Below are 21,601 nucleotides of genomic sequence, written 5' to 3' on the forward strand. Positions count from 1 at the left end.
GTGGCACCTAGTGCAGCTGCCCATTGCTACCACTCTGACCCAACGTCTTGCCCTTTAAATCCACAAGTTATGAAGCTGACCTGGTTCAAGCTGCAGCAGACAAGAGGAGGCACTCCGAGGCTCAGGCAGGACAATGTTCAGTCCCTTTACCCCCGACGTATGACGTCTGTCAGCAAGTGGGGAAGAGAGCAGATCGCTGCAGGGCCAAGCTCCATCCCATCCCATCATTGCAGACCCATTCGGCAGCATGGCTGTGGATATCATAGGGCGCTTAGCAAATCCTAGTCCACCTGGGAAGAAGTACATTCTAACCATTGTGGACTATGCTGCTAGGTATATCGAAGTTCTGAGTAACATCCAGACGAAGACTGTGGCTCAGTTCACCGCTGAAGTGACTCACCAGCTATGGAAGCTCCGTGGCATCAAGCCAATTCAGAATTCCCTGTACCATCCCCAGACGAACGGCTTGTGCGAACGCTTCAATGGTATGCTGAAGAAAATGCTTCGTACCTTTGCAGCCACAAACCAGGACTGGGAGAGATTCTTGTCGCACCTTGAAGTTCGGACGGAGGGTAAGAGGACCCTTAGATTTAGTCCAAGAGCATCGGGAGGGAGATGTGAGTCAAGACGGGACTCCCATCATGACATACGTATTGGCATTCCGGGACTGTCTCAAGGAGCTTACCCAGCTGGTCCGAGATAACCTCTAGGCGGCCCAGGGAAGACAGCAAACATGGTACGATCGTGGAGCCATTGTTGGCATCCGTCACACCGTTCGGCCTGTACAAATTTTGGGTCATGCCGTTCGGAATGAAGAATGCACCAGCGACGTTTCAATGGATGGCAGACTGGCTCTAAGATGGCCTCCAGGATTTTGCCTGTGACATCGCAGTATTCAGTAATGCCCTAGCAAAGCCCCTAACCCACTTGACCCGTAAAATTATCTGGACCCCATCAAATGATCTGAACCCTGGGATGCGAGCAAGCTTTCCAGCAACTTAAGAAAGCCCTAGTAAATGCACCCATCCTGGCCACTCCTAATCCAACTAATCACTTTCTTATTCACACAGCGGCTTCTATGTTTGGATTGGGTGCATTGTTGAGCCAGGTCGGGGACGATGGCAGAGAACAGCCGGTAGCCTAACTCAGCAAAAAGTTACTACCTCGTTAAGTGAGCTACGCCACTATCGACAAAGAGTGCCTGGCAATAGTGTGGGCCCTAAAGAAGTTGCAACCCTACATTTATGGACAACAATTCACAACCCGTTGGTGTGGCTTAACCGGGTATGGCTTACTTTGGAGCCTGGCCATCCAGCCCTACGACTTTACTATTCATTACCGACCCGGTAAGCAGAATGGTAACCCCGACGGGTTATTTCGCCAAACTGAACTGAAAAAGTGATCCATGAGTACTCCCCCGGACATCCACAAACCGATCTGTGGGGATTAGACTGTGCATGCCGGCTTGTGATTAAGTGGGAGCTGTGTGGTGGATCCTCTCCTTATACCATACTGTTCTCCAAAGATTCATTTCCATTTCCCCCTGGTTTGGTACCTACCTTCCACCGAACATACTACTGAACGCATGCTCCCTGGCAAATGGTGGCCATCTTGTCCACAGAATGACCCCAGCGGTAGTTAGCCACAAACCCTTTGGAACTCTATAATGCCACTGGTCCATGTGGTTTCCAGTCCAATTATCACCTGATTTTTCTCACTGTCGACCTGCCAGGAGAGCGCTATTTGGAGAGAACAATCACTCCCAGAGAACCAGGGGAAACGCCCATTCGTTTGACCATAGGAGCTCCGAACATTTTACCGGCCAAGCTCACTTTTCCTCTGGAACTGTTTTGGGTTTCACCCACGTGTGCGGCAGGTCAAAACTTTACCCTGGTGGTGCTTGGACAAATCTTCATTGATCCAGGCGCTATTCGCCCAACGTGGGAGATCGAACAAGAGTTATCTGGGGATAGCTGTGGGTTATAACTGTATTTTGGGGTGTTTTTCATATATTTCATGTTCGGCTCTCTGTATCCGGGAGATAATTAACTTACCAGTCTTTAACTCGATTATCTCCCAGATACAGGGACACCTGAGTGGGATCAATATGTAATATAATGGAGAACCATGCTGGGAGTCTGAGCATAAAAGGCTGCATTCAGAGCAATAAACTCCCGGAACTATGTTTCATCTGGTTACTGGGTGGAAGAGAGCTATATTCACACACAGTTCCAGTTTGACTGAGAGGAGAGTTTAGCAGAGGTAACTAGTCGGGTTACCAGGGGTCTGCTACAACTGGTCATATTAAAGGGACACTAAAACAACTTAAGCTTAATTAAGCAGTTTTAGTGTATAGATCATGCCTCTGCAGCCTCACTACTCAATTCTCTGCCATGTAGGAGTAGAATTGCTTTGTTTATGTAGCTCTAGTCACATCTCCCTGTATGTGACTTGCACAGCTTTCCTAAACACTTTCTGTAAAGTGAGATCTAATGTTTACACTTCCTTTGCAAATTCTGTTTTATTTAGAATGTCTTATCTGCTGCACAGTGAAAGTCTTGCTGGGTCCTTGCAGGAGCTACTTGTATGTGACTAAAATGTAATTAACAGATCAGGAAATAAAACTTATAAAGTAAGCTAACATCTTATTGACTTCAGGTGCATGATCTATACACTAAAACTGCTTCATTAAGCTAAAGTTATTTTGGTGACTATAGTTTCCCTTTAATTCTGGGCTAGGGGTTTTGGGCTAGGAGCACCATATTGTTGGTGTTTCTGAGTGTATAACAGCGCTCAACAGCAATAATAAACACAGTAATAATAAATACATGTGTGTAGAAATCAGTCTGTGAAAGTAAGATGCTTGTTTCAAATTACATTTTATTTGCATAAATTGTTATTATTACATAAACCTAAAATCTCACAACAGCTCCTCCCCCTGGCCACACTCCCACACACACCCCTAAAATGTTATGAAACAAATACTAAAATCAGTTAAAAGAGAAATTATTTTATACTTATTGTTTGTCTTTGTTACGGCACCCCCAGGCATAAAAGGGTTAAACCGCCGTTTAGTAGATCTTCCCTTTCCAGAGATACAGGCACAGCTACTGCAGAACACCAAACTCCCGAACCGGAACTTCACGAATAGCTGCTAGCAGACGAATAGGAAAAGCATCCAAGTGGCTTACACTCCTAGCAATCAGTCTCTATCAGCATACAGTTAATCCCCCCCAAAGACGAGACAGAGCTCCGTGTTGAGGGTCAAGCAGTGGTCTGTTTATTGGCAGCAAAAGAACCTTCTTTTTTGACGGTTTCCCTTAGATAGGACCACCCACAGGGTGTTACAAAACAACCAATCATACACGTACATTAATAATAACAAAGTATTTAACCAGGAAAGGTACATTCAGATTACTCTAGTTTCCAAGTACGTCCTAGGGATGTTACCTTAGCCCAACATCCAGGGGTTGTTACTATTACCGAAAACACTCCCAGCATTTACACACAAAATCCTCTCCTCTGCCTGTGATATAATTATAAGAGACTGGCTCTCTATTCCCTGTAGGACACTCTGCCGCTGGGGAATGGAGACTGGGCTCCAATTCCCTGTAACACACGCTGCTGCTGGGGGCCAGGACCAACTATCTCTGCCACCTGTAACTCAGCATGCCGCTGGGGAATGGAGACTGGGCTCCCAATTCCCTGCTGTATCTCCCGCTGGGGAATGGAGACTGGGCTCCCAATTCCCTGCTGTATCTCCCGCTGGGGAATGGAGACTGGGCTCCCAATTCCCTGCAATTCACTCTGCTGCTGGGGGACAGGAGCAACTATCTCTGCCCCCTGTAACTCAGCCTGCCGCTGGGGAATGGAGACTGGGCTCCCAATTCCCAATAAATCATACTGCCGCTGGGGAATGGAGACTGGGCTCCCAATGCCCTGTAATTCACACTGCCGCTAAGGAATGGAGACTGGGCTCCCAATTCCCTGCAGTACCTGCCGCTGGAGTTCCTCCCAACGTGCCAGCTGACCTTCTCTTTCTGCCCGGTATTGCAGATTCTTGAACACTAGGTTCCTCATAAGCTGCACCGATTTCTCTGGTGGATTGGGTCCGTAGTACTTCAGCCGCAATCCCATCATATTGTCAAACTCTCTCATAGAGTAGTTGTACGCCACTGCTGGTTCCATCCTGGTGCTGCCAGGGTCGCTGTACTGGGACATGCATTGCCCTTTACTTGTAAATCCAAAGAAATGGTGTCTCCTGTAGCTGTCCTTCTGGCTGTAGGAACGATCCCGCCGCTTGACACCAATTGTTATGGCACCCCCAGGCATAAAAGGGTTAAACCGCTGTTTAGTAGATCTTCCCCTTCCAGAGATACATGCACAGCTACTGCAGAACACCAAACTCCCGAACATTACACGTACATTACCGAAAACACTCCCAGCAATTACACACAAAATCCTCCCCTCTGCCTGTGATATAATTATGTTACACAATGGTTTAACATAATTATCACAGACAGTAAAAATACAGTTTTTACACATACCCTGTAACTTTGAAACCATACATCCAATCTCCATAAAAATACATATTTGAACTCAGCATACCTTAAACATAAACACTCTCAAAAATCATACCAATCCCTCCAGTGGATGAAAAGATAGACGGAAGTCCTTTATGACCGACCGCAAGCACATTTTCCTGCCCAAACCAGTTCCATAGATTTGGGCTGTGCGGTCGGTCAATTTCCCGCAGAAAAACGTTCGTGCAAATAGCACATTGTAACAGGATGTTCGAATTGTCGAAGTACTTCGACTTTAACCGAAGTGTCGAAGTGGAGGCGACGGTAAGGGTCAGCGGTGTTCGTGTATTTGCGTAGCCAATTTTAGTTCCATAGATTCTTTAGCATACACCGCTGACTGCGTTCGACTAAATTAGAATGGCTGCCGCCACGTGTTCCTTTGTCGAATGGCGGCCACTTCGACGGCTTCGGCACTTCGGCTGCATCCGAAGTGCCATATAAAAAGTACCAATCAGTCCCCACAGTATTTAACCCCTTAAGGACCAAACTTCTAGAATAAAAAGGAATCATGACATGTCACACATGTCATGTGTCCTTAAGGGGTTAAAGGGCCAGAATGAGTGACATACACTCTGGTATGGCTGAATACTGTTTTTAAAGGGCCCAATCTCCCAGAGCCATAGTCCAGAGGCAACAGGCGGGCAACCAGGCTCCTCCAATGCAATGTGGCGAGATTGGTCTCGTCACAGTCTTCAATTTTGGTTATTTTTTTATTCATTTTTTTTGCCAATATAAATTATTAATAAAAACAAACCATTATAACCCAATAAGAATATAATACAATATGGCTATAAGAATAAAAAAAGGCTATGCACAAAAAAATCCTATAAAAAAGAAAAAACAACAACAAAAATGGTAAACCCTTTTACCTATTGAATAACTTTATAATGGTCACAGGAGGGACCGAAACGTTGTCAAAGTGTGAGATGTTCCATTAAAAGTCTGCCTAACAAAGAAAATTGAGTGCCTGGACTATCTTTATAAAAAACAATAACAGTGACTAAGGCAGCTAAGATGGAGGTGCCCAGTTGAAGGATAAAGAGGTGTGGATTTCTACATTTAATTACATTTTTCAGTCCATAAATGCTACATATAGGGATAAGTAAGTATATCACATATGCTAAATATTAAAAATCCTGGAAAGTGAAAGGTCTTGTTACAAACCCTGCATCAAACCTTTACATGTAGGGAGTTGTGGAATGGTAGATAGTCCCTAATGGGGCTTGTCACCACCATATAAAAAAATGAGTATTTCATAAAGATCGAATCTCTAGGAAATACTCAGATTTACTAAAGATTCAAAGAAATTCCAACACAGTCAACCGAGACAAATTAGGGACTACTAGCTCAGTATATTTCCCATGTCTGAAAAATCTAAAAAAAAAAAAGGCGGAGCTACCTTATGTCAAACATATCTTGGAATCCAGAAACCCGGCGGTGATGTCACCATCTTTGCATCAAATTATGCAAAGTCCCCAGACGGTGACAGAGCTGCTTTAAGACTTCTGAGGCCGTGCATGTTACATAATGATGTGCATCATTTAAATGCGCTTTCTCAGTCACGCTGTTCCCTTTAACCCCTTAAGGACACATGACGTGTGTGACATGTCATGATTCCCTTTTATTCCAGAAGTTTGGTCCTTAAGGGGTTAAAGCCAATATCGAAATACTGGAATACAGCCAATATAACTCAGCAACTCCTTTGGCTCAATGCACTTTCATGGTTCTGCACACTAATGTAAAGAACCCATATGATTCAAATGATCTGTGGTGACCCAGCCCATATTTATTTTGATGATTCTCACTTCCGTATTTCCAGAATTGGTTTGTTCTATGACTGATACTTTATTGGTGCAACGCATTGTGATCCTTTGACTTGCTTGTGAATTCTACATATTATTATTATTATTATTATGATATTTATAAAGCGCCGTCAAATTCCGCAGCGCTTTACAATGACTGGACGAACAGACATGTAGTTGTAACCAGACAAGTTGGACACACAGGAACAGAGGGGTTGAGGGCCCTGCTCAATGAGCTTACATGCTAGAGGGAGTGGGGTAAAGTGACACAAAAAGGTAAGGATAGTATTAGACTAGTGACAGTTGCAGAAGAGGAATCAGTCGGGAGCTACTAACAGTTTAATTGATACGCTTTCATGAAGAATTACTGCCGGGCAGTGCACTGAAGCACTGCCCAACTAAATGCAGTCATCAGAAAGGGTTATTTCAGTAAACAACAAATGGTGGTGAACTGAAAACAAAGCTGCAAAATCTAAAAGACTACTCCAACCACCAAGAACACTTCAGCGATTTGAAGTGGTCATGGTGGGAGCAATCAGGATGTGAAGTGTTTCTGCTTGAAACACTGCTGATAAAATACATGTTTTGGTTTAATGTATAACCGGTATTTGAAATATAAGTCTATATATATATAGTGTCTTTTGTTGTAATTAAATGAACACTTTAGTGTGACAAATATAAAGTTGTATTCCTAACACTAAAGTGTTCATATTCCCCTAGTTAATTAATCGCAGAGTGAATTCCACAGGAACAACTTACTTTGATATATTGTTTTCCATTTGGCAACATATGAAATACAAAACAAAATGGCTGAATATTTTTTAGCAGAATTTTATCAGGTGTCTCTTTCTACATTCTTGGGAGGGTTAACAGATGGTGCAGGACACTTGTGAATACTGGAACTTGTGGAGCGGGGCATATGAGTGCTTCCCCACTGTATAAAATCTGCATGTGTTTCCTGTGGGAAATGTGTAACTTTACAGAAGTAATACTGGCTGATACCTTGCATATAATGCACACTATATGTCTATGGCATCTCATAGCACAAGAACATCTTAAACAGACCCCATTCTGTTCCCTCTTCAAGAGTACACCCATGATGTGCCTCCTGGTAGATGAAGCCATCACAGTCTGAAGACCAGGCCAAAGAACAAAATGACAGAGTTGAGAAAAGAGATGTTCATGTCATCTTCATAAGTACCATAAGTGCCTACATCAGGCTACACAAGTGACACGGCTCCTAGTAGGTGAAGTCACTAGGCACTAAAGCTGTGGAGATGAAGATGGTAGCATCAAAAAGAGAGAGGTTCACATAAGCACATCAGTCCTCTCTCCTCTATTCCCAGGCAACACGATGAAAGAAAACATGTCCACTTCATGGGTCTTTGCTGTAAATGGTGGTTCTGTTTTAGGTGTTAACTAATGCTCTATATGGTGTGTTCTAAAAGTTCTTTGCCAATTATGGTGTTTTCATGCAAAACACTGACATTCTTGATACGTATGCAATTTTTAATTTTTTTTTTTAATAGAATACCTGGTCATTTTCTGTTGCTGATTCTTCCATAGGTGACTTCTTAACCCCTGTACCAGAGTACTTCCTAAATAAAAAAAAGTGTAAGATTTAGCAAAATATAGGATGCTTGGTTAGAACATTAAATGATTTTCTAATATACCAGAAATAGGTAACATAGTAAAATGAAGACAAGCTTAAATCAACAGATTGAGAAATATAGGATCAGTTCAGAGGCAATTTGATGTTTAATTTTTTTTTAATTCTTATACTTGCTGAGGTTAAAAACAGAAATAAAAAAATCCCTTAATTTACAGTCCAACATTTTCTATTTTTTTTTTTTACATTTAAATTAGGCACCATCTGCATAAGTCCAATAAAGCCCAAATCACTTGAAACAGCTGAGCAGTCTCAGCCAAAGAATGCAGACTGCTCGCTTTACATAAGAATAAAAATGACAAAATACAACCGCAGGTGTACTGGTGAAACCCAGGTAACTTGTCCATTCATACTAAAATGGCTTGACTTCTTATGGTGGTGACACTCAAGGCCCAGGGCACTCCTGGCACTAGAACCACTCCAGCAGGCTGTAGTGGTTATAGTGCTTGTAGTGTTCCTTAGAATAGTATAGCTTCATTATGTAAAAGATTTACATTTCTGACAAGGTTTGTAGTAAGTAGACTTATCAGATGCTCAACACATTGACATTTTATTACAGTTATTTAAAATAAATTACAAATACTACACTTCTCTGAAAAATTACACAATGAAATAAAACATAAAAAAATCACCGATTACTTGTGTTGAACTATTTTTCAAGAGATGCTCTGGTTTCAATTACATATGTATCAAAGGTTTAACAACTAACACCATAATCCAGTTCAGACTGGGCAAGCCAAGGCTAATGAAGAGGAGAAATAAACAGTTCTTATAACAATGATTGCCAGGAACCCAACATGGAACCACCCAGTTGCAGTATGTGAATGAGGTGTGGATTTCTACATTAAATTTAATTTTTCCCATCTCACACATAAATATGTGTGCAATATAAAGATAAGTAAACAAAATGTTAAATTCTTTTTAAAGATTTACGTTTTCTGCTTTCTTTTTCTATAATTCCTGAGAGGACTGATTAATCTAAGCATGTGAAAATACAAGTAAAAATTTATTCCATTGAGTTTTATAAAAAAAAATGTTTTCTGTTTTGGCCTAAAATGTGTAATTCCTTGCCAGTTCTTGACAATTTAAATTTTAGTGAGTACCTACTTGTTTTAAAATGGCTACTATAGTTTTGAATAACAATGTCCGATATGTAAATTTTGTTCTTTTTTTCCCTTTCATTTGCTATGCTCTTAACTGATATCTTATCATAGAGTAGAAAAAAACACAATGATGTATAGAGACAGTATCTGCTTTCATTGTTTTAACATGTAAAATATGGAGTCCTTAAATTGTCTGTAAGGACTTAGAATGCAGATTGTTGTTCACCCATCCAACTGCCTCTTACTAAATTAGTTAGATATATGCAACAGATTTAAACCTTAAAGCAGCTCTGCAGTCATCTGGAGTTTTCGCATATAAAAACAGATAATATAGAAGGATCGGTTAAACTCAGTTCAGTAAGGTGCTACAATCACCTATTTGGGTCACTCCACCACACAAAAGTGCAATACAATCAAATAACAAAATATGGTGAGAGCACACTAAAAAACATAAATTTTACCACATGTGAAAATTCGGATAATCCTGTAAATCAAAACAGACAGGAAAACACATAGGGTAATAACGTTTAGAAAAAGTGAAACACTAATTAAAATCAGTCTCACTCACATGCTGCCGAGCCACGTCAAATAAGCTGGCTCAGAAAAAAACTTTCTTTTGAGATTAATTTATTTTGTTTAAGTGGAGCTGTCTTTATTTGTATGTTCCAATAAATATTTTATTCCTGGTATCCTGCATTCTCTATGGGAATGTAAATAAGAACAACAATAAAAGCTGCTGATATTTCACCCTGAGACCACCTACATTTATCCATTCAACGCCATTAGTCTGAGCCAGCTTATTTTACGTGGCTCAGCAGTATGTGAGTGAGACCGATTTTAATTAATTTTTCAATTTTTCTAAATGTTATTACCCTATGTGTTTTCCTGTCGGTTTTAATTTACAGGATTATCCAAATTTTCACAAGTGGTAATATTTATGTTTTTTTAGTGTGCTCTCACTATATTTTGTCATTTGATGGGGTCTTTGCATAACTTGCATTGCAGCTGAGGGTCCGGTGGCCATGGGGGCAGGTGAAAATTAGATTTACTTACCTGAACTTGTCCCTTGCGGGCACTGCCATCCTCTTCTATCTGCTCTTTAGCTCCTGGCACTTTAGCTGCCAGGAACTAACGTCAAGCACTCAAGCTCTCGTGCATGCTTGAAAGCAGGGGCGTATTAGCCGCGAGGCAAACAAGGCATTTGCCTTGGGCGGCATTTTCCAGGGGGGCGGCAAAAAAAGCCGCCCCCAAATGCCCAAGGCAAATGTCTTGTTAGCCTTGCGGCTAACAGACATGCCGGCGGGCTCCTGGGCGGTCGGGCGGTACTGCCTGGCGGGCGGGCGGCTGGCGAGGGAGCACTTCCCCTGAGCTGTCTGCTCAGCTCCCTCGCACGCCGCACAGTGAGGCTGGGAGCCGGAATATGACGTCATATTCCGGCTCCGCCTCCCAGCCTCACTCTGCGGCCGGCGAGGGAGCTGAGCAGACAGCTCAGGGGAAGTGCTCCCTCGCCAGCCGCCCGCCCGCCAGGCAGTACCGCCCGATCGCCCAGCAGCCACTGGACCACCAGGGAGGAAGAGACACCCCCCCCCCAGCATTCCCAAAGGTAAGGAAAAAAAAAATGTGTTAAAAAAAATGTGTTACAAATAAATTTAAAAAAAATGTGTTAAAAATAAATTTAAAAAAAATGTGTTAAAAATAAATTTTAAAACATTTGCTAATGTGGGTGGGTGAGTGTGTGTCTGTGTCTGTTAGTGTGTGTGTCTGTTAGTGTTAGTGTGTGTGTGTGTGTCTGTTAGTGTGTGTGTCTTAGTGTTTGTGTCTGTTAGTGTGTGTGTCTGTTAGTGTTAGTGTGTGTGTCTGTTAGTGTGTGTGTCTGTTAGTGTTTGTGTCTGTTAGTGTGTGTGTCTGTTAGTGTGTGTGTCTGTTAGTGTTTGTGTCTGTTAGTGTGTGTGTCTGTTAGTGTGTGTGTCGGTTAGTGTGTGTTTGTCTGTCTGACTGTGTGTGTCTGTTAGTGTGTGTTTGCCTGTGAGTGTGTGTGTGTGTGTGTATGTTAGTGAGTGTGTGTGTCTGCTAGTTTGTGTCTGCTAGTGAGTGAGTGTGTGTCTGTTAGTGTGTGTCTGTTAGTGAGTGTGTTTGTCTGTTACTGAGTGTGTTTGTCTGTTACTGAGTGTGAGTGTGTCTGTGTTAGCGAGTGTGTGTTTCTGTTAGCTAGTGTATGCGTATCTGTCAGTGAATGTGTGTGTGTGTATTTAGAATGCGGGGCGGGGGGAAAGGTTGGGTGGGGGTGGCGCGGGGGGGGGGGGGGGAAGGGGGAGGCGCCTGAGTTTTGTCCTGCCTAGGGCAGCACAAAACCAGGATACACCACTGCTTGAAAGTACGGCATTGAGGTCTATGGAGAATCCCACTAGACCTCAGGATGCTCCATAGAAAGAGCTTTTCTTCCCTACAACCATCACAGCTGGCAGCTGGGGGAAACGGCAAGATTGACAGCGGTAGCTCAGCCTTTTTGTCAAGGAAAAATTTGTTGAGGAAAAATCTTGAGACAAAGTATATCTTTTGACTGGGTTTTGTTTTGCAAAATGCATTTTAATGTTAAAGATTTGATCCTCATGAAATACTCATTTTTGTTATGGGGTGAAAGAGCTGCTTAAACAGAGGTTTATTTACTTACTAATAAATTGTAATAAACGGAAAACAACATTGCAAAACTTAAACTAAAGTAGACAAGGTGTAACCATAACTGACTTGGACAACATTTCCAAATTGTTATTTTAGCATAAGTTTTGCAATTCAGTTTTCAATTAACTACAAATGTGGGACCCTCAACTACTTCAGTGGGTTCTCAGTAGTTGGGACTGGCCCAACAGGTTTGTCTGGGGCTAATCAATTGACCACAAAAAAAGTGTTTATTGTAGAAGCTCTATATTCCTCCTTGCAGTGAAAACTGTGAAAATGTAATGTAGATGTTTTGCAAAATGCATTTTATTGTTAATTGTGTAACACTTGAGGAATGGATTATTGAGATAATATTACAATTCTGGTTGTAACTTTTTTCCATATCAACAAAAGGTGAAGGACCACTACCCTATTCAGTTTTCTTAATTAAGTTGTCTAATTTTAATACTGTAGCATGTTCATGGTATACTGCATGTTAATGTTTATTGTGGTTTAAAATGCAGAATTACCTGAAGAATAAACCTGGTGGTCTGAATTTACCTTTAAGGGGCGGTGTTCATTTAAATAATATCCTGCTGTTATGTTGATTTTAAAGGGACACTGAAGGTGTTTCATCCTCATGATTTTGAAAGCATGATATTAGATAAATTTCATATATTATGACATCTATTATTTTATATGCTACACCATTGTACCCTGCCTAAGAGGCTACTGACAGGATTAGATTAGGAACAGAGCTGTGATTAAAATAGTTCTTCCTGCTGACTTGACTCATATACATACACACATACAGACATACTGCAATAAACGCAAACACACATACAGACATGCACTCACACAGAAACACACACTGTATACATATCTCCAAACCACCCTACTAAAACATAGGGGAGAAAGTGTTCGGAAACATATCCTTTATTTTTGGTTGATAATCTGTTCATAATTATTAAATTGTTCTTAACATGAACCATAATAAGTAAGCTTTTTTTTTTTACTTAAATTCTGACATTTTTTTTTGCAGAAAAACACATTTGAAAAAAGACTTCCAAATGTAAATAGGCATAAAAAGAGAAGTAAAACAGATTTGTTTTTTGGCAGACAAAATGACGGAACAATTGATAAATCTGTTGTGCTGACGACAAAGTGGCATACATTCAGATACGATGGTTAGGGAGCAAATAAATCAACAGTCAGAAAAAAACAAACCCCACAACAGATTTAATAAAAAAAGGTACAAAACCGTCTGCAACTCTTCTCCCCATAAGTTGTATTTCTCCTCTTTTTTGTATACAGAATAAACACAAGACAATGGTATCCCTTGAGTATCAAGATGTATGACATCACGTGAGGTGTGGAAATATAATTTCCAAGTATGTATGCGACTTTGGTGGGCATGAACATTTATAACTGCAATACCTGGATCATTTGAATTGGAGGCCTCTCCTCTCTATATATACCCAGGACATACTTGAAAACAAGAGAGATCTCAACGTATCTTTCCTGGTAAAATATTTTATAAATAAATATGTTTAACCCCTTAAGGACACATGACGTGTGTGACACGTCATGATTCCATTTTATTCCAGAAGTTTGGTCCTTAAGGGGTTAAGTAGTTTGTACTTGAGTGTGATAAAACAGAAAATATATAGTTGGCAGTTTACTTTAGAATTGCCATTTTATTTAAAGTATCTCTCGGCAGAAACTTTCCAAAAAAACTGTCCATACCTTTAAAAAATCAGGTGAAAGATCTCCATCTAACCTTAGGCATGTGGTTAAGGAGTTCAAAGAGCCATTTGTGGTTTTGTGAACAGTGGAAAGCTGTGAGCTACTCTGGAAATCACAGATTCTGATTGGCAGCTGACATCACATGTTCTTTTCAGTATTGTCTTGTATTAGTGACTGTCACTTAGGGTTTGAAAACTGTTAATTCCAAGATGGTTGCCACCATACTGAAATGATAACAGATCCGAAGTGTGGATTACTGATAAGAATACTATAGCTTTGTTAGATGAAAATAACAATAATGTGACACTATCACAGATGAAAACTGAATTAAACTGGTTTAAACGTATTCATGTAAACCACTTTTTTTTTACACGATAGTACCACTTTAATATATGTGTGTAAGATTTAAATTTATCAGAAGCAATCTGAAAAGGTTGATATGTGCAGTTTTTAAAAGATTATTGATACTGATAAAAAAAAAGCAAATTGATTTTTTCAAAAGGTATAGAAAATACTGGCATTTGCAAGACTCCAAAACAAATGGTGGAAAGGCCTGCGAAACCACAAGATTCTCCATAGAACCTTTTGTGCACTAAGATGCCATAGGCCACCTTGGTACAAGAAATAGTCCAATCCCATCTTCATCAAAAGTGATGGCTGATGGAATATGGCAAACTGACTTACCGTAGTTTTGCCATATTTTGACTAGAATCAGTGGTAATCCTACTTTATATTATATAATTTACTTATGTTGGAAATGGACAACTGATGGGAAATGGCATGATACAGCAGGCAGAAACTGATTAAAGCACCAACTTTTACCATATATTTGCCTGGGATCAGCAGTAACCTATAATTGTGTTATATATTTTATTTGCGCTGTAATTTCAATCACAGTCTATTGCAATATATATGAACTTTTCAGACCTATTAAAAGCTCTTTGCTTTGATTAAAAAAAATGTTGTGCAAAAACCTTTGACAAATTTGAGCATGCGCTTTAAACCACATACATTACTGTACCATGAGCTGTAATATAATTTAGAGTTATTATCCTGGTTATTTGATATTCCGTACAATGGTAAAGTAAGGTAAATATTAACTAAAGGTACTTTCTTTTTCACGATTATCGAAAGTGTTATAATATATTGAGATACGCTCCTGCACTCTCAAAATGGTTCTTGTTTTAGGTTATTTTAATTTTATTAAAATGATGGCAAAAAAGCTGATGTAATGTATGTAAGCTTCATATGCTGCAGAAGGGAAAACAGTCATGGACAAGAGATCACAATAATTGTTGTGATTTAAAAAGTTATCTGGAAACCCTATCCAGTGATGAACCCTCTTATTATCAGACTGTTAGTCCTATATTTATGCTATAATAGCAGTAGAGCCAACTGATTAAACGTATTCATTACATTTAGCTGTATTAAACCATGCCCTAGGCCTCTGATTACAGAGAGAGGCCAGCAGGCATTGTATAATTTATTGTTATAATAAAAACACTATTTTAGCGCCGAGATTTAACGGCAGCCATTTTGTTGGCTCCCACACCATTTCACGGAGGACTCTGGGAAAATGGCCTGCAGGCAAACAAATTGGTGAAACGCATCCTACGTATCGCGTCTATTGGCTAGCTTTCCAGCCCCGCCTCTGGGATCGACCAATGAGGTTCCGAGCTCGTCTCAACAAAAGAAGCGCGTCTTCCTTGTATCCGTCTTCACCCGCCTTTCCGCCGACCGCTCATCCAATCAGCGAGCGAGGAAACCCAGTGCGTCGCAAGGCCGCGTCCAATCGCGTGCGGGGGGGCGGAGCGTTGTGTTTAGGCCTCTAAGTATCGCAAGCCGCGCTCTCTGTTCAGGGCGCTTGCACACGTGGAAGGAGTAACACTGGGAACCGACAGGTGAGCAGAGAGCGGGCTGTTTGTGGGTGTGAGCGCAGTCCGGGGGAGGGCGGTCTTGGCCCTGGGCCGCTCTCTCAGTGTTAGCCGGGGCCTGGCTGAGCGGCTTCCCCGGGGATTCAGGCCTGCGGGCAGGGTATAGGCCCAGGAAGCGGCAGTAACGTACACCCACCCCGGCTTCATATAGACACAGAGCCAGGCCGGGAGAGGGGGCCGCCCCAGCTGGAGAGCCGAGCGTTGACTGTCCCCGCTCTGATGGATATAGGCCGGGCCAGGTCTGGGTGTATCCTGGGTAGCTGGGGGTTAGCTGAGGCTGCCGGTACTCGGTGGGAGCCAGGCCCGGTGCGGCTGGGGGGATACTGCCTGGGCCCCGCTATCCCGGGAAGCCGGCAGTTACTGGATGTCAGGCCCAGGTCTCCTGGAAGCTGCAGGCCGGGGAGAGGGCTGGGGGTGAGCCCGGGGTGCAGGCTGGGTGAGGCCGGTAAGCTGTGTAAACACCGGGTGCAGTAGGGCTCACGGCCTGTTCTCCCGGGCTGACTCGGTTCTCGGTATTTACTGTGTCGGTAATGTTTCTCGGTATTTACTAACCGTGTGCATTCTGGCGGTTAATACCCCGCTCTTTGTGCCTCGTACTGTGCCAGGCACACAGTGACCCACAGCCCTACTGGGGGCCGCCATTTTGTTCAGCTCTCTGGCTGTGGATTTGACATGCAGTGGTTATAGTTGTGGAAGCTTTAATCCAGTTATTGCTTATTGTGTATTATTATTGTTTATATTTAGCAGACAGTATGTGGCTTACACATTGTTCCCTTCCCACTTCATTTTTTTTTTTTGAAAAAAATATATTTCTGACCATGGTATAGACTGGGGGATTAATGCATTGTTTGCAGCTAAATTAAATTATTGGGAATTGTTTTATTTATTTGACCAGAATTAATGCTTTATATTCATTTACTTTGTGACTTTAGTTTGTCAGAGCTGGGGTGAGAGGGTGATATAATAATTATACTAGCATGGCCATTTTGTCCTGACATTTAGAGTACGTTTTAGGTTTCTGCAATTCCCATTTTAGATGTGGCGTATTGGGGTTATTGTGAGGCTAGTGTTTGGAAGTATGTGAAACTTTAATTTTCTGTTAATGTTATCTGTCTACAATGCAGATTAATTGGGCATGCATTAAACATTGTAAATTTAACAGGTAGTTGCCACCCTCAATTGCATTTTGTGTAAGATCAATGAGCATTAGTCTATCCGTAAATTATGAGCGTAATTTGGTCATCTAAAATGTTTTTAACAGCAATAGGCATTTAAATTGTGTGATCGGACATATCAAAAGGACAATAGACTGTAATATGGCTTTTTTCTGGATTCATACAATCAATGGTTCTGACTTAAAAAAAAAATAATATATAAATATATATTTATTTATTTTCGAGGGTGTATAGATTGTATGTAGTATTTACTTATTATATTTGTAAATACAGGAAGTGCAGAATTTTGGTAGCTGTCAAACTTAGATGTCAAAAGATGTGTGCATATTGTCAATGCATCCTATGCTGTTGACCTTACCAGATTTCTGAGACAATGTATAGGGAACTAAATTGGTACCCTGGTATTTTTAATTTATTTTTGTATGTTCCGCTGCTGAGAACCACACATTTGGTGCTTTGTTTTAATTCGGGATTGTAGGTCTTTATATGGGCAATAACACAATTTAAAACGGTCTAGTTATAGTAAATGCCATAGAGAGATTCAAATTTGCACAATAAACTGCAAATACGGTTTATTGTCAATCAATGCCCTATGTATAATGTGAAGTTAGTTTTGCTTAGTTGTACATCCATCTTTTTCCTTCAATAATAAGTGGTTCATTCTAAGATTCTGGTGACTTTGTGTACTTTTCCCATAATTTGTCTTTGCAACTACCATCATTTTGATCATTTTATTTCTATACTAATAGTCCATGCCAGGCACTGTTGGTAATGATTCTTCCCATAGGATAAAAAATCACTGTCCTTGTCCTTTAGGTATCATGACTGAACAGGATGTTGAGAATGAGCTTTTGGATTATGAAGAAGATGATGAGCCACAGGCACCCGCTGAAACCCCAGCCCCTACAGGAAGAAAAGAAGTGAAAGGCTCCTATGTGTCCATACACAGTTCTGGTTTCAGAGACTTCTTATTGAAACCAGAGTTACTTAGGGCTATCGTGGACTGTGGTTTTGAACATCCCTCAGAAGGTTGGTATCTTCCACATTTAGTTTTTCTTCCACTGCTTGTATCTGTCTCTTCCCACCTCTTTTAGGGGCTTTTAAAACTATGGGCGCATTCCCTCTGTTTTGTTACACTTTATAGTATTTTGAAAACAGAAAATACACTGTAGCCCAGTCCGTTACCTGGGGCATCATTTGCAGACTTTATTTCCTCATATGTCAAAAATATTTGTATGCGTACGTTTAAGTTATTTATACTTTCTGCTTCTCTAAATTGACATTGGCCAATGGTTTGGTGTCCATTTTTACCACGTTGGCTTGTACATGTTAATCATTTTATTTGGGTTTTCTGATGAGCACAGACTTTGTGCCCGTCCACCATGTTTTAGTTCTATCCTTACAATGTTTTTCTCCCTTTTCTTGCAGTTCAACATGAGTGTATCCCTCAGGCTATATTGGGAATGGATATCCTGTGCCAGGCCAAATCTGGTATGGGAAAGACTGCAGTGTTTGTCCTTGCCACCCTACAGCAGATTGAGGCAGTGGAGGGGCAGGTTTCAGTCCTAGTAATGTGCCACATACGTGAGCTAGCGTTCCAGATCAGCAAAGAGTACGAGCGTTTTTCAAAGTACATGCCTTCAGTGAAGGTAAGCTTTTTCTATTTTGCTTTACAACATGTTTATGCTATAGCGGCCTTAGTAGAATTCCTGCTCACTCAACTTTTTTGTTTAGGTGGCTGTTTTCTTTGGTGGTCTCTCAATAAAGAAGGATGAGGAAGTGATCCGTCGGAACTGCCCTCACATTGTGGTTGGCACCCCTGGACGTATCTTGGCTCTTGTCAGGGACAAAACTTTGAGTCTGAAGAATGTTAAACACTTTGTGTTGGATGAATGTGACAAGATGCTTGAACAACTAGGTGAGATTTCATAAAGCTTTTGGATGGGGCTATAATATTAAATAACAGACTGTAAAAATCATAAATTGTTACTAGGTGATTTATTTTTAAATTTGAACTGCTGACCTTTTAAATTTTGTTCCCTTAAGGACCTAATTTAGAATTGATGAGTAACTTTCGGTGGAGTTTATTTGTGCGAAATAACTTGGAAGTGTAATTTGTACTATTTAATATATAGACATGATTTATATAGTCGGTGTAAAAACGCCACAGAACAAAACATTACCTTTAAGATGTGTAATTTTTTTTTCAGACATGCGCAGGGATGTGCAGGAGATTTTCCGTCTTACCCCTCATGAGAAACAATGCATGATGTTCAGTGCTACTCTTAGTAAAGAAATCCGTCCTGTCTGTAGGAAGTTCATGCAGGATGTAAGTCACTCTGGTCTTATTGTATGGCACAACTTAGTAGTTTTTGAAGTGCATGGATTGGTGAAACGTGGAAATATTGTAAAAGTCACCCAATTTAAAAAAAAAAAAAAAAAATTTTAAATGCATAACTGCTATGGTGTCCAAAATAATATAAAAAAGTAAACATAGGCAACATTCAGCATTCTAGTTGTTGGAATAAATCTCACATAATTCTTACAGTCACAAGGTTAGTAAAGCATCATGGGAGATGTAAATGAAGGTTGCCTATCTGTTGTCTAGACTAGTAACCAAGCCTAGTCTGGTGACTTTGAATAATCTGCAGGATCCTTCATAGAGCTAATTTCCCTGCAGCTGTCACCGATTACTGATGAGGGAATTATAAGGCTGGCTTGTTGGCAGTAGCTCTGCTGGGTGGCACATGTAACTTGTAGTCGCCAAGGCTAAATCTTTACTCACTAATGGCAAGTGGAAACTTTTGAGTCCTGTATGTGGGCATACAGTGGTAATTGAGGTTATCACTTTTTAGTATTATAGTGAGTCTGTGCTGCAAGGGTTTTTTTTTTTCTTGGTTCAGATGTTGGCTTTGTACAGTAAGCTTACAGCTGAAAAGCAACTCTCAAAGCATTTCTATATGGAGAATCATGGTGTACACTTAACACTGATGTAGAATGTTAACAAAACTTTGAGTTGCAACATTTCCGCCACCCAAATGTCACTTACAATGCAAGCAAAGTGTATCCTCCTGATTATTTATAAGTGATTTTGTAATGCTTTATTTTAGCCTATGGAAGTTTTTGTGGATGATGAAACCAAGCTGACACTTCATGGCTTGCAACAGTACTATGTGAAATTGAAGGACAGTGAAAAGAACCGAAAACTGTTTGATTTATTAGACGTTCTTGAGTTTAATCAGGTGAGTGCTCATAAATTAACCCTAGATGCTTTTGTCTGTGGTATCTGCGTTATGCCTGCAGAAGGAATATGTGTGTTTTACCTACGCTTATAATCTTTCTCTCTATCAGGTTGTGATCTTTGTCAAGTCAGTGCAGAGATGTATGGCCCTGGCTCAGCTCCTGGTAGAGCAAAACTTTCCAGCCATTGCCATCCACCGGGGCATGGCACAAGAGGAAAGGTAAGCAGAGACTTTCCCTTCAAAGAGCAAACCTAAACTAGTGTTTTGGTTTAGAATAGTCTTGAGCTGTGCTTCTGTTGAATGTCTTCATTCATATAAAACGCTCTTTTGCAGACTTTCTCGTTACCAGCAGTTTAAGGACTTCCAGAGAAGGATCTTGGTCGCCACCGATCTTTTTGGAAGAGGCATGGACATTGAGAGAGTCAATATAGTTTTTAATTATGACATGCCTGAGAACTCTGATACATATCTTCATCGTGTGAGTACAACTACCTTTCCGGATTTGTTTATTTATTTAGTTTAAGTTCCTAATGCACTATATTTTCCTGTTCCTTAACTGGACCCGCCACTCACTTATCTTTGCCATTTCTGCAGGTGGCTCGTGCTGGTCGATTTGGCACAAAAGGACTGGCTGTCACATTTGTGTCAGATGAAGAGGATGCTAAAATCCTGAATGATGTTCAAGACCGATTTGAAGTCAATGTGGGAGAACTACCCGATGAAATAGACATTTCTACTTACAGTAAGTATTTTCTGCATGCCCCTTTATTTTCCCTTATCGTCCCTTTTTTTTTGTCCTGTCCAACCTCTGCAGTATCTTATTTGATTTTTTTGTTTGCAGCAATTTTAGTTGTGTAGCTTTCTTCTGAGAGTGGTGCACCCCCCCTACTCCTTTAATACATAAAATCTGAACTAAGCCAGTTTCTTCCTTTTGTTGTAAGACTGTACAGCTCAGTGGGAAGATGAACTCTACCATACATTTCCCATAAAGCACCTGGGTATACCAGACTCATCTATGCCATGTCTAGGTTTGGTGAGAGCTCACTGCTGAAAATAATTAGCATGAACTTAAAATATAAAAATATTAATATATTACAGCTGTGCCAGAGTCCTGTATTTTAGAGGATGCTTTAATGAGTATTCGTTATAGAGGAGAATAAAACCCTGATATGTGAATACTGGTGGCATTCTGACCATTATTCATGGTTACAAATAAGCAGGGAGTTTTTCTTTTCTTTTTTAATTTGCGCAATAGTAGATCTCATGATATATCCAACCCCAATTCTCACCAGTGCCACCATCAACGGGAAATAAACTATTTGTATAAAAGTGTAATATACCTTTTTTTTTTTTTTTTTATTGAGAAGCTTTTGCTAGACATGTATATAAATATTTACATATAAAATGTTAACTTATTTGTGCATTAACTTTTCTTTTTTTCTCTCTTCTTTCTACAGTTGAGCAGAGTCGATAACCTGTTCCAGAGATAGTACTGTATCCATGTGTTTGGCGTTTCCTTCTTTGTCTGGCCACACTGTGTTTGGAAAGTCTTTGCTTTTACAGTCTCTGGGGTGGTTTTTTTTTATTATTTTTATTAATGACTGTTTTTGTGTAAAGAATGGGGGGAAAAATTAAAACTTTTTTTATTATTAAATGTGTCTTATGATTTTCTCTATCAGGAAATGACTTAAA

General features: G+C 40.6%; 2 protein-coding genes across 2 annotated transcripts in view; one reads left to right on the forward strand and one right to left on the reverse strand.

Moving 5' to 3' along the window:
* ADGRE5 (adhesion G protein-coupled receptor E5) overlaps positions 1-21,601 on the reverse strand; it is a 262,935-nt gene that overhangs the window by 78,733 nt on the left and 162,601 nt on the right. The gene's annotated exons all lie outside the window — the stretch shown is intronic.
* Positions 15,330-21,563, forward strand: DDX39A (DExD-box helicase 39A). The gene is made up of 10 exons (XM_063449227.1): positions 15,330-15,459; positions 17,484-17,696; positions 18,096-18,316; positions 18,402-18,585; positions 18,878-18,996; positions 19,778-19,909; positions 20,019-20,128; positions 20,243-20,387; positions 20,504-20,651; positions 21,367-21,563. The coding sequence occupies exons 2-10, from the start codon at positions 17,489-17,491 to the stop codon at positions 21,381-21,383; spliced, it is 1,284 nt and encodes a 427-aa protein (XP_063305297.1). The 5' UTR covers positions 15,330-15,459; positions 17,484-17,488; the 3' UTR covers positions 21,384-21,563.

This window comes from Pelobates fuscus, chromosome 3 (assembly GCF_036172605.1).
Source record: "Pelobates fuscus isolate aPelFus1 chromosome 3, aPelFus1.pri, whole genome shotgun sequence".
Taxonomy (NCBI): Eukaryota; Metazoa; Chordata; class Amphibia; order Anura; family Pelobatidae; genus Pelobates; species Pelobates fuscus.